At 40.8% G+C, this 14,440-nt stretch overlaps 1 protein-coding gene across 1 annotated transcript; it reads left to right on the plus strand.

Moving 5' to 3' along the window:
• Nucleotides 1-560: 560 nt before the first annotated feature.
• Nucleotides 561-4,903, plus strand: LOC311492325 (sialoadhesin-like; the record flags this gene model as incomplete). Its single annotated transcript, XM_084550577.1, has 6 exons — nt 561-591; nt 764-829; nt 927-1,223; nt 1,315-1,578; nt 2,327-2,572; nt 2,668-4,903. The coding sequence occupies 6 exons, from the start codon at nt 561-563 to the stop codon at nt 2,835-2,837; spliced, it is 1,074 nt and encodes a 357-aa protein (XP_084406703.1). The 3' UTR covers nt 2,838-4,903.
• Between the last annotated feature and the right edge of the window lie 9,537 nt (nt 4,904-14,440).

Raw genomic sequence — 14,440 nt, forward strand, 5'->3', positions numbered from 1 at the left:
CTTCAGTTGCTGTCCAAGTACTATTCCAAATCAAAGTGCCATCAGACCAAGTACAGTCCAAAGACCTATCTGGGGGGAACTTGTGTGGACTTGGGAAAGCCAGGTCTCCCAGAATGCATTTTTGCGGGCATCATCAAGTTTGAAATTACAGAATGATTGTCCTTCGTCTTCCAGAGTCCGTCTTTCAGAATCAAAATTGACAAGTCCGAACTACCAAGAACACAAGTCCAAAGTTCTCATGCTTGGTGTTGATAAACGGCCTCAGAGCCCCAACCCAACCTTTGGATTGGACTAAAAGAAAATCCTCAGCTACTAGTAACAGTTAGCGTCTGGTTGGAGGCCGGGACGCGAGAGCAGAGTGTTAGTAGACAGGTAGAGAGTAAATAGTACCCTATCTGTCTTTTTAACCTTTGAGGTTCATCTAAAGAGACTATTTCTGCCTCCAGATCGTCTCTACTTCTGACAAGAGCGTCAACGCCTCGTGAGAACTAAAAACAACAGGAAGTGGCTCTAAGCTCGCATTTGTCTGAAGACCCGCAGCCACTCAGTCAGAACTGAGCATGGAGGCAGGAGCTGTGAGCGTCAGACCGTGTAAGTACTCAGTCTTCCTTTTACCTCAATTTAGTTTTCATAAAATTGTCCTAACAGTTTGTCAGTTAATTGCTCTCTGTTGCCTGGATTCATCTGCATCTTACAACAGCTAAGAGCTCCCATGGTTTAACATGTCGTGGCATGTCTGATGTGCAGCTCTTTGTCCGTCCAGTGCCGGGAGCGTTTCTGCTGCTGCTGCTGGCTGCACATGGTCGCCTCAGTTGTGCTCAGAAAGGCAGTGAGTAACAAAACATCCTTGGAAATTTGAGGGTAATGTTTGGGAGAAAGTGTGAAATAACTGTGCATGCACTGTTCTCTCTTTGCCTTCGATGCAGACTTCCTTCACATCTCTCCGGACAGACTGCAGTTCTTCGAGTATGAGTCCATCTATTTCAGCTGCGTGGCCTTTAACGGCTGGCCCAAGTGGATGGGGGTGAGAAACAACAAGGAGTTTATCTCTATGTGTCTGCGGCCGCCAGACCCACCATCTTCATCTCCATCACACCATGTCCATCCCGCCATCTCCTCGGTGAACTGCACCATCTCCAGCGCCTTCGAACCCGACAGCAAAGAGTACTGGTGTGAAACCGAGGAAGGAGAGAAAAGCAACCCGGTCAACATCGTCGTAACCGGTAGGTTCAAGGATTCACGTCTGCTCTGGGACCAGCTCTAATGGTGACCAGTGAGATTTTTCTGAGGAATGTGCATGATGTGTGAAAACAGGTGGCCCCGTGATCTTGGAGAGTCCGTCTTTTCCCGTGAAGGAGGGACAATCTGTGACTCTGCTCTGTAGACAGAAGGCAACTCTTCAGAGTCCCATGGCTGACTTCTATAAAGGCGGCGTCCACCTGTGGACCAGCCACGATGGGAAGATCGTCATCGACAATGTCTCCAGATCTGATCAAGGACAGTATACGTGTAACATCTCCGGAGCTGGAGCGTCGGCAAAGAGCTGGCTGTACGTGATAAATAGCGAAGACAAAGAAGGTATTTAGCTTTTCCTTTGAGAGTTTATTTGTAAGGCCGTAAACCTTTATGTTTTTGAGTTGGAGTCAGACTTCCTGCCCTTCTTTGGACTTGTTGGTCAGATCTACAAGACTGGTGGGGGGTTAAATAGGAACACCTTTGGGTGTTGCACACTTGTATCGTACTTGACTAGGGTCTGTCTTTGGGACAAGCGGCTTTCTACTCATAAAAGATATGAGAGGACGTCAAGGAAACTTCCAGATTACAGGAACCCCAACCCCCCACCAGTCTTTAAAAAGTAAAGAAGCTACTTGGATGGAATCTCATCCCAAAAAAATGGACTGAAACAAAGGCAACTGGACTTGTAAAATATGTTTAATCCCAGTAGCTTCTTCAGTTCTAGAGGACTGGTGGACAGTTTTAGACCTAGACAGACTTTACTGACCTACAAGGGAAATTACTTTTTTTTGCATATGTACAAATATACAAGAAATAGACACAGAAGTAAATGTACGCTACATTCACAGGAAGGCTGATAAGGTGCAGTAATGCTCATTAACATTAATAAACATGGAGTTATCTGTTAGTACAGCTGGGTTGAGTTGGCAGGAACATGCTCAGAAACACAGGATCTAATGCAGCACTTTTCTCACCAGACCGCTGCACCTGATCCTTCAGTCTGATGTTTTATCACCAGAACATTCGTTTCTGTGGTTTCTGTGTCGATTAGTTTTTTTATTGAAGCGCTAAACCTTTGCGTGTGCTTCAGTCGCGTCAGTGGCCCTGAAGAGCCCTGCTGTTCCCGTGATGGAGGGCGACTCGGCGACGTTGATCTGCAGAGACGAGACGTCGCCCGCCCCCCTCCCGGCTGCCTTCTACAAAGACGGCATCTTCATCGGTACCGGCTCCGCGGGAAACATGACCATCCGCACCGTCTACAAGTCCCATGAAGGACTCTACAATTGCAGAATATCTGGAGCTGGAGAATCACCAGGAAACTGGTTGTCTGTCACAGGTTGGACAACTTTACCGTGCATTTATACTACTTTATAAACACGCTCACTGGTTTTTCTGACGGCTTGTGAACATTTCTCTTTGGTGCCTTCGCAGCTCTGCCAGCAGAGTCGTGTCCACACGTCTTCCTCCACTTCCTCCTGAGGAATGTGCTCCCTGTGGTGATGATGGCAATGCTGCTGGTGCTGCTTTTTTTCCTCAGAGGTCGAGAGAAGAAAATCACTCGCAGGAAAAAGGATCCCGAGGAGAACACAGAGAGCCCCTAGAGTCCTTTTAAAATCATTTTCAACTCAGTATTAAATGTTCTATAAACGTTGGTGTAATGCATATTTTAAGAAATAAGAAAATGGCTATTGTAGACATATCTTGTAGCTGTTGTCTGCGGCCTTCTCACTCTGCAGTGGCTGACACGCAGTTTAAAACCACAGCGGCTGCAGACACGAGTGTGTATTTTAAAAGGCGTGCACTGAGTTTTTCGGGGGGTTAATTTAAGTGCTGTAGATATAGATAATAATAGGAGCTCATCAGAACAGCAACGGGCGAGACGTTCGTTCACTTCATAGAGAAACTGAACACGTGTCTCAGCTTGAACAAGCTTCAGCTTCGGTAATGTGCTAAAATAGTTCCTGGCCTTGCTGCATACCTTTTAATTTTTCACCATTAGTCTTATTAAAGGCTAAACAAGGAAATGACAGAAGGAGAACTATATTTACAGAATATGTTAAAATCTGTTAACAAAATTGATGACTGTTTATTACAGTGTGAGGCCATGGTTTACAGTCTCCTCAATTTTTTTTCAAAATATGAAAAATATTTGAAAATTTTCAACACAAAACTCTATGCAGGTCATTTATGAGAACTTGTAACCACTGCCCTTGGATAACAAATAAAAAAATTAAGATGTCCAAGCAAACATTTTACAGTTTATTTATGTTAACTGACATCAGCAGGTAGGCAAGCCACATTTTTTTCACAATTTAAAAGAAACCAAACAGTTGTGTTGAGTTAAAATATTACACAATAACAAAGCAAACCCTTTTGACTGTCTGTGTTTTAACACTGTGTTATTATTATTATCAAGAATCAACCTGCAGTTCATCTAATGGCTCTAAGAGTGAGTCATTGACCCATTGACCTCCGTGTTAAAATAATTTTTACATAAAAAATAAACACAATTAAAGCTTGGTATGAACACACTTTTAGTCTCTTAAGGTAATTTCTACATTCAGTGAAACTTTACTGGACAGTTAAAATTGTATAAAGTTACTGGTTGCTAGCTGTCTTTAGCCTTAGGTCCAGTTTCCAGTGCATTCCCAGTAGCCTCCCTTCTCCTGATGGTGTTTCCAAATTTCACTGTGAACCTTGAAGTCCTAGTTTCCTACACTATGCACTGTTAATAACATATGAGCTGCACAGATGTAGTGTGCACACAGCCATTTTTATTTCTCATGCAGTTCTGTTGAATGAGGCATCTTTAGTGGCTTTCGAGGTTTTAGACTGTGCAGGGTTATATTCGTCACTGCGCCTCCCTGTGGTGACATGAAGCCTTGCAACGCATGCTGCTCAGGAGGCCTCATCATACCAGTCATGGCTGTATTCATTACATCACGAAGGCTTCCTTGTACCGTAGCTAGGTGGAGTCACAGCCTGGAAACCAGACCAAACTGATTCTGCTCCAGCAAGCATTTATCAGTGCCAATCGGTTAGTCTTTAGCAACATAGCAACACACTGATGTCACACACTGAGCTTCAAAACCTTCAGGAAGTCTGTGGGTGATGTCAGGGAGGGTCCATCTACCTTTTTACACATAGTTTATATATGTTATAGGTTGTAACATTAATATGTTTGATGTCTGTTTTGCTAAGGGGTGTCTATTAATCCATTCATAAAAAGAACAGATAAAGCATTTTGAACTTGAAAAATGAGCTTGTGATCGATATCAGATGAAGCTGTATAAACGCTCTTTGAACACGTCTCAAAGTAAAATGTCATTTGAGGTCACAGTCTGTGGCGTGACAGCTCATGTTCAACCGTTTGCTCATTCTAACTCAATAAAACCCTCCAGCTGTGAGTTCACATTAACACAAGCCAATTATCTGTCATGAGAGTAGGGTAATCCCCGTCTGAGGCAGTTTTTATTCAAATACCCTCCAGCTGAGATAACAGTGACTGAGAAAAACAGTCTATTTAGTCATAATAAGATGAACATTAAACATATTAAGGTTGAACTTTTTTTTAAAAGTTGAGAGAACTTTTTTTTAAGTGCTTGAGTTCAGTTCATTTTGACCAAATTCTATTCTATTGTCTTTGTTTCCTGACTGGATTTGGACTCACGAGAATTAATACTGTAACTCATATTTTTTGTGCTTTTCTGTCTCCCGGTCTTTCCTTGTCCTCTTCTTTTTCCACCAGTTGAAGCTCTTTGTCTCCGTGTTGTTTTGGGATTTCTCTGAATCTCTGCACACAGGAAGGAAAAACTGTTTTATTTCCTGTTTTATGGTGTAGGGAGACTATTTATTTGCTCTCAGAATAATATGCTGTAACATTTTCAACTTGTTTAATTGCCCCTTAAGTAAATATCGTCAGTAAATAAAAAAATGATTTAATCTGCAGGACTCACAGTATTTTTTTGTTTCCATTTTTGATAAGCAAAGAACAGCACAAGGCAGAGTAGAAGGAAAACCACAAAGCCAATAACAGCCCCGATACAAACAGCTGGACTCTTCTGAGCCATAAAGAAATCATCTGAAAAGATAGAACATTTGATTATCGGTCGAAAACAACAATAAAATGAGCGTTTATCCTCCAGCGCCCCCTTCAGGATCAACCTTACACTCATTGAGTCTTTCTACCTGTTATCCTGATGTGAGTCTCTCTGGTCTGGTTGATGTTGTTCTGTTGGACTCTACAGGTGAAGCTGTTGCTGAGTCTCTTGTCCACAGTCACTCTGCTGCTGACAGTATAGAGGTCATCAGGACCTCTGACTGTCTCTGGAGGTCCAGCAGAGAGCAGGTTTCCCTCAGCGTCCAGCCACAACACCTCAGGCTCTGGATACCAGCCTGCAGACTCACACTGTAACACCACTCTTCCTCCTCCTCCTCTATTGGCTCGGTCAATGCCGACTATAACAGATGAGGACGCTGCACCTGCACGAGAGGGGACAGTGTAGTGACTTTTCCTCATTGTAGACATTTAGTCCTAGTTGCTCTAAATATTCGAGGCTAAGTACTTGAGGCCTGCTCGTTTAGGGTGATTTTAATATGTCTGCAAATCCCCCAGATTGTTCTCATGTGGAGGCAATCTTTTTTCTAACTGTAGACCAGTTCCAGGGGATCGTGCACTAGAGCAGGGGTGCCCAGTACGTAGATTGTAATCAACAGATAGATTGCGAAGGTGGTGCCCGTGTCTATCATCTACCCAATCAAACAAATGCAGCTGAAATATGTTGCCATTGTGTTTATTTAATCAAGAAAACGAATCATTTGTTCATATCTGTGCTTGGTTTCAGTCTCTGCTGTGACCTCCTTGTGCAGCAGTTACCCGCAACTAAATAGTTCTGGTAACTGCTGATCAGTGGTCTGCAGCAGCTTGAGGAATTTTAGCCCATTCCTCAGAACAGAACCACTTCAGTTCTGAGATGTTGGTGGGTTTTATGAAAATCCACTGATGTACTGATTGATTTGTTGCATTTTGACTGCTTTGAAAGAACAGGTGCAACAAGAACTGAACGCAAATGAAGACGTTCATATTTTGAGTAAATCACGAGTCAAATGAAGACGCTTCCTCTTACCAACAACGAGCTTGATAAAAGTGTCGCCCACGTCTGGACTGAAGCATCTGTACCTCCCCTCGTCAGCCTGTGTCACTTTGGACAGTGTCAGTGAAATGTCTCCGCGCCTCAGTCCCTCGACGGACAGCAACGTGCGCCCTCTGTAGGACGGATGTTTCTTACTCGCCAGCTCGTTGCCGTCGCGCCAGACGAGAACGAATCTGGGGTCCAGGTCCGGCCTCGTCCACTCGACGGTCATGTCCCAAGCGTCAGCGCCGGTGCCCAGGCGACACGGCAAGGTGACGTAATCGCCGATTAGCGCTGCTATTGGCTGAGAGGAACCAATCACCTGCAACTGACCTGATGAAGAAACATCTGTCTGAGCTGCTGCATAGAGAAGGGATGTTTTATTTTATTTGTTTGTTTATGGTTTTTACTACATAAGCAAAAAAAAATCTTAATTTTCTGAGTATTTTTCTCTTTTTTAGAATAAAATAAAATTGTCAATAAAAATTATATTTTTGTCCATTTACTTTTGTTTTTTAATTGAGAGTTTATTAATTTATTTATGATTTTTTTTTTTTTTAATTTCCTGACTATTAGCATACACAGTACACAACCTCATGTATTTTGCAGATGTTCTGCACCAATCATTTTGTCCCTGTCCCATACAAGGGATGTTTTCAGGCTGCAGATAATAAAATGAGCTGCTGAACGGTTGGTGGAGTGAACTAAACTTTGCTTATGCAGATATGAGCAGATATCTGTCTGCTTTCCATGTAAATTTAAAACAGTGAATGTACTTCACTTAAACCCCGATGATTATTGGAACTTTGGCACATACTAAGCTGTCACTGAACACTGTGTTTGTGTGAAGTTACCTTGATCACTAAATACTAGGAGAAGAAACGACGAAAGGACAAGGTGAAGATTTAGGACTCGGTCCAGGAAACACATCCTGGGTGTCTGCAAGGAAAGGAATGATAAGTTATTACTTTAGGAACAGAAATAAAGACAAATAACGGAAAACTAAACTGTACAGCACCGTCTTTAAAGGATTTTAAAGGCCTGTTTATCTGTGTGGTTTCAACTTCAAGACAATTATTATGCGACATTTTCATATAAATGAATGATTGTACTAACAAGTTGCCTCGCAGTTCAGAAATATACAGTACAGTACGTACAAGGCGGTCGGAAGAAACAGATTCAGTTGCTGCAACGTTTAATCATTTAAACATGAAGAGCTCACCTGCCGTCGATCTCTGAGTCCTTTCTCCACAAACGACTTTAGTCTTTAGCCGCTCGCTCCTGTTTGAATAGTCATATCTCTCTCTGTGAATTTGCATTTGAGTTTAATGCAGTCATAATCTGTTTCACACTGTTTAAACTCTGAGGTGTTTATATATACCTCATATTCAGTGTTTGGAATAACGCCGTTTAAAAGAACGGCGTTAGGTAACAACGTTATTTTTTCAGTAACAGGGTAATCTAACTAATTACTTTTCCCGTCGTTACAACGCCGTTAACGTTACTGGACGTTAAATGCGGTGCGTTACTATGCATTGATTGAATAAACTGTGTAATCCGAACGCACCCCTGGCTCACCGCTAGTGAGGAGGTGGGTTAATAACGAGGTAAGCGATTATGATTGGCTAAGGCAGAGTCATGTTTCATGGTAGCCAATCAGAGCCAGTGTTTTTACACACATGCCAGCATACGCGCCACACACACACACACACACACACACACACACAACAGCTAAACAGAGATTCGATGAAGCAGCAGAGATGGCGAGTCAGGAGCAATCCGATGAAAAGTTGGCATTTTCAAGGTAGAGATATAAGCACTACTTCAATAAATAAAAAAATTCATTGTGGTCAAAGGGAGGAACGTGCATGTAATGTGTACATTATGTCCAGGAGCAGGACTTTGTCGACATCCGTTGTAAGCAACTCTAATTTAATGAAGCATCTCACAACGACACACGCATCTACAAAGCTGGTGTCCAAAAACACTGATACCTCCACCACAGATGACAGCTCGCTGTCTAAACCCTATCGAAATATAAATATTATATATAAATATAATTATAAAATCTATATATAAATATCCAAAGTTATGTACAAACACCTGTCTGTTCTCCTCATTTCAACTGACTTGTGAAAACTGCTAAAAAAAATCCACATTCTTTGACATATAGCAACTTTTTTTTTTTACAGTAACGCAAATAGTTACTTTCCCTGGTAACGAGTTACTTTTATTATAGAGTAATTCAGTTACTAACTCAGTTACTTTTTGGAACAAGTAGTGAGTAACTTTAACTAATTACTTTTTTAAAGTAACGTTCCCAACACTGCTCATATTTAAGTGTCTGCACGTCAAAACATCTGATATGTTTCCGTTCGGTTTCTTTATTTTTGAAATTGATTGATGAACAATTATGCAAATAATTACTAAGGACCCTGGTTAATTGACAGCTAGTCAGAAACATGTAGCCCTGTAGCCAGAGAGGCCTGCGAGAAGCTACAGACGGAGATGACTTGCATTTAAAGGGAAAGCATGTGGTTACACGGAGGAAGGAAACATCTGACATGAGTGATGATTTACTGCAGAGGGCGGACTAGGACTAACGAATAAATCTGAAGCACTATTTCTGTACACATTTCAGTTTTATTTTGACCCAGTTATGCAGCTAAAGTTGCCTGTGGCTTAATAAAATATCAAACCGTATTCCTGACAGTTTGTGGCTTGTGCTTTTGCAGAGTTTGACCTTAAAGCTTAATGATTGTAACACGTTCTTATTTAACTTTGTTTTGGCCTTACTTTCTACTTGAATGTTTATTGTTTCACCATCTGGAAGAAAATAGCTCCTCCAAATTACACAAGTAATTTTTTTATGTCTTCCTGAGAAAAGCTGTTTTAGTTTGATCTGCCGTGACCTCTTCTCTAGAAAACCCAGCAGGAAGGGGAGGCTCTTAGTGTCACACTTTGTTCTGTATTTCAACCTGATGCTCAGAAAGTCGCCAGCGACATGGAGGTTACAGCTCTCTGCTCCAGACTGTGTGAGTACTGAGTCTATTCAGTCAATAATCTAAGACTAGAGCTTTATTCAGTCGACGAATAATTGAAAATAAATAAAGTAGAAAGATCAGGAGGAAATCTAGGCCTGGTGTGAAGTCGAAACTTTCTCATTTGAAGTCGTTTAAAGATATAGAGCAGTAAAGATATACAGGAAAATAGATTTAGAGTACTAAAACTGTATGAATTTGTATTTGTGTTGCTAGAGGGAGAATCACGTCTGAATTACCTGATTAGTCTGTTGCCACAGTAACACAGCTTCAAATCAAACGGATGGATGGATTTGACACATATATAAATGAGTCGTCGGCATATAAAGAAAACGTTTTTTGCACGCTGGCCAAAGATTGTTGCAAATGGTGGAAAATGGAGGCCCTAATATTGATCCTTGCACATGAAGAGTATCGCATGGATGCTTAAAGTAATTAGAGTAAAACCATAGTGATGCATGATATAGTGCAATAGCTTCATAAAGAAGAAATGCAAGAAACAGCAGGAGACAGTTCTTTCATTTGCTTTCAATACAAAGCTGATTACAAAACTCTAATGTTTGTCTCTTCAGTGATGAACCTGTTGATGCTACTTGGTGCACAGCCTCAAAACTGTTGGTGCGCTCAGAAAGCTGGTGAGTAGCAGCGACTTAGGATGCTTTTTAATAAAAGTGTTTATTTCATTTATTTAAAGCAGTAGCCCGAACGCCGTCTGATGTCTTGTACTCTACTGAACTGCAGGCTGGTCGGGTCTCAGTCCGTGAAATTTTTGGTATTTTAAGTTTAGTTTGGGACTTTAAAATAAAACCCTAAAGGAGAAAAAAGTCATTTTTTGCAGGTGAAGAACAAGAAGAAGTTTTTTCAATCAGTCTGTGATTTCAAATCTTTTCTCTTGGTCTAAACAGAGCACAGACATGACTCCGGAACAATATTCAGATGTGATTTGAGACTTTCTGACACAAGGTCGTCTGAATTTCTCTCTGGACGTTCATCTTGTGAATCTGAAGAAGAACCAGGTTCATTTAGTGCTCAACAAAATGATCCATGCCTGTTGGAGTGTTGGAAATTGAAATGTTTACTTTCTCTGTTTCATTTTAGCCTACAGAATAAAAGAAAGGTTTCTATATTTGGCCTTGCATCACTATGGCGGACATTCTTCAGTCACTCTAACACTTCTTTAATGTTGTCTTATTTAAATCAATGTGACATTTTTATGCCTTTCTTAGTGTATACATCATATTTTTCAGTGAGACACATAGAGGACAAACATGTTGGTAAAATATCTAGCAAAGGAGGCTGGACTTCTTTGAGCTGTCTTGAAGATGTTTCCCGCTCATCCAACTGGTTTATTCAGTTATTTTCTTCTTCTTCTGTTCTCTTTGCCTCAGATTCGTCTTTTCCTCGTATTGAACCGAACGCACTGCAGTTCTTTCAAAACACCTCCATCACTGTGAAATGCATGGAGCTAGGTGGTGACTGGAGGGTGACAAGGAGGCTGAAGGACGAGCCAGCGGTTATCACGCGGTGGGAAACATCGCCAGGGTCTGTCACTATTAAATCTGCCTCAACATCAGACAGTGGAGAATACTGGTGTGAAAATAAAGACGGGGAAAGAAGCAACGGCGTCAACATCACTGTCACTGGTGAGTTTTTTATGTGTCTGCAGTTGGATGCATTTCAGTCAGAGATTTAGCGGATTATTTTAAACATCTGTCATGGTGTTCAGCTGGTGATGTGATCCTAGAGATCCCTGCTGCTGTGACAGAAGGAGACAACGTGACCCTGTACTGCAGACAGAAAAGGACTTCTTACAACTTCTTGGCTGACTTCTTTAAAGACAGCCTCCCCAGAGTGACTGACCGTGAAGGAAGGTTCCTCGTCAACAATGTTTCAAAAGCCAACGAAGGATTCTACAAGTGCATAAACCATCGATACGGAGAATCGGCACAGAGCTGGCTGACTGTGAGAGGTAAGAGAAGAAGAATGACAGAAAACCACAAAAAGCAGTGGTGGGCCGTCAGGGCCAGCAAAGTCTTCTCTGCAGCCTGAATCTTATCAAAATCACTGATTTCCATTTTAATATGTGCCCAATAATCTTGTTAAATTATTCCCAATAGTATAACTTTTGCATTAGAGCTTTTATCCAATCATATTTTAGCCATCATGTGTTGCCGGAGTCAAAGAAATCTGCCTGGGCCTTCACAAATAAAACTGACAATTAAAACACATTGTAATGATGGTGTTCCTTTAACCAATCACATTTTAAGTCGGTATTCTTAGACCTTTTCTGTGGCCTACGGTAGCGTCTCTAAAAGTGTTTTTTCTAATGATGTTGCAGCGCAAATTATTTCACCAACTCCAGAGACTCCTTCCGTGGATGCCTCCCCTCCGCCCTCCAGTCATTCAGTATATTATGTTCATATCATATCATCTGTGGCCGTTCTTCTGTTGGTGATGGGGCTCGTTTACTGCTTCAAACACACAGGTAAAGCTTATTTTTATCAAGTAACGTATTTTTTCAGATTTCAGGTTATTTCACACAGGAACTCACACAATCTAGATATAAATATGCAGACACTCTCATGTCATTGATGTTCTTACTCTAATCACTTTAACCATTCTTTTTCTGGACTTTAGTTTCCTGCTTTTCTTCAGAGACAGCGGCACCTGGTTAGTCTAAAAATAGATTTAAATATATGATACTGTTTATCTACAAGGCCCAAACTATGTAGACTGGTACATATCCAGTGCATGTATGTTAACATGATGAACTAGTTTATTTGTTTAATTTTTCATATATTATGTCCAGTTTCTGAGGAGACAAGTTTTGCTGATTCACAACCAGTGATATACGCTCAAGTTACAACACGCAGCAAGAAAAGAGGTAAAACTTTATCCACCTCGATATTCTATTTCTTTTTTGAGCACACTGTGTTTCAGATCAAATAAGATTGTGTGTTTTTATCTCATTAATTGATGTGTTTTATTCCTGCCGCTGATAAAGCAAGCTGCTCGCGAACCACAACAAAAAAACACAAACAGGAAAACCCCACTGAGACATGAAACCTTACTCCCACGGCTTCTGCACTTACAAACAACTCAAAGGCCTCGTTCAGATGTTGCATTAATAGCCATCATGTGGTCAGTAGAATATTGTACCAGCTGCTGTCTCTAATGGATTTCTGCCTACCGCTGGATTAGAACCGTGAACGGCTGATCGCTTGTTGGTTTAAAGTTACAAAATTATAAGAAAAACATCAGTAATCATGAAAAACGACTGCATACAAGTGACAGAGTGACGGTGCTGCCAGTTAGATTAACAGAAATATAAAGCAGGACATCGTCTGCGAATGGACGGAAAATGTTTTTCCATGTGTTTGATCGATGCATCAAGTTTTAGGCAAATTTTTAAGTTTGTTTGAGTTTATTTGGACAATCTTAACTGAAATATGTCAGACGTGGATGAGATAATGTAGAATGTCAATAATACTATGTATACTTTTTATCATTTAATAAAAATTACACCTCATTTTATCCAAATCAGAACCCGAATCATCCAGCAACTCAGCCGGACTAATGACAGAAGTTGTCTACGCCACAATCCACAACAGGTAGGACTATAGAAACATGTATAAAGCATCTTGTTTTCATTGTTTTAAACAATATTAAGGTAGAAATGGGCTGAGAAGCTGGAGAGGGGTAGATGTGATTAATTTTATTTTCTAAACAACCCAACTTCACCTGAATAAAACAGACACTGCACGCCAATTCAGGGACTTACACCAAGCCAACAGTTTTATTTTATTTTTCTTCTTTCAGGTCCACACCTGCTTAGAGAGGAGTCTGAACTAAAGACCAAGCACTGCAACCGCATTCAGACTGTTTACAGTAAACCAGCGGCTGTCTAATGGCCTTGCAAAATGCAGCTTTGTGCGGCAAACACGAGTCAAAGAGGAGCAAAAACCACATTTTATCACCTCTGCAGTGTTTTCACAAGGCCGTGGAGGATGTGTGAAAACGGAAGTGCAAGTGTGAAGTGTAGGGATTTCACAAACACACACTCAAAAACCACACACACAGTAGGTCAAAAGTCTCAGACAGTTTAGTGCTCACTTTAATTTATTTGTACATGACCGAGTGTCAGGATTGCAATGTGTTAAATATAGAAAACATGATGAAGTAGTGCAATCAACATTCTTTTAATTTTAAGCATGAAATGTTTTATGTTCAAAAGACGCTGTTTAGTTTTTGTTTGGTTTTCATTGTGTTTTCTGGTTTTATTTTGTAAATATCTTCCTCAGTGTTTCTTGTCTTGTTTTACTTCCTGTGTTTCCCCCCTCTGATTGGTTGATTGGTTTCTTCTTGTGTTTCATCTGTGTCTCCTTAACTCCTCTGTCCATGTGTTTATATAGCCCTGCCTTTCCTTTTGTTCTCTGTCAAACTGTCTGCTCTATTTCTGTCCTGTTACCTCTTTGGAGTTTTCCTTGTGGTTCTTCCTTGGTTTTTGGTCTTTCATTCGTGAAGCACCTTAAGTTCTGGTTTAAGAGTTGTTTTTTTTTTTTTTTTTTTTTTTTTTATTAAAGTCATTATATGTCCTGCTCCTGCCTCCCCTCTTTCATGTGGGTCCTCCCTCCCTTGATAGAATCATCAGGTTTGTAAATGTACACCGAGATAGATATTCAGGTTGCTAACTTTCTCGTATATGTAGTCCATAATTTTCAGCCCAAACTCTGATAGATATTCTGTTAAATTATTGATCTTTTGAACCGAAGAGCAACCTGAAGAGTTGTGTGCTAATGTTCTCTGCAGCTCTTTGCTGCCATCTTCAGACAGTTGTTTGCTGGTTCTGTTTCATAATAATGTTTTCTCCATTGCATTTTGCAGAACAGTGTAAAGAAGAGAAATGTTTAAGTGTTTCAAGCTTCACATGCTCATTTGACCTTTTAGCAACTTTAAAAGGTCTGGGTAGGATTACAGAGGAGGACACGATGACAAGGATCTTGAATTTCATTGAGTGCTGCACATCTTACC

This window comes from Chelon labrosus (genome assembly GCF_963514085.1).
Source record: "Chelon labrosus genome assembly, chromosome: 1".
Taxonomy (NCBI): Eukaryota; Metazoa; Chordata; class Actinopteri; order Mugiliformes; family Mugilidae; genus Chelon; species Chelon labrosus.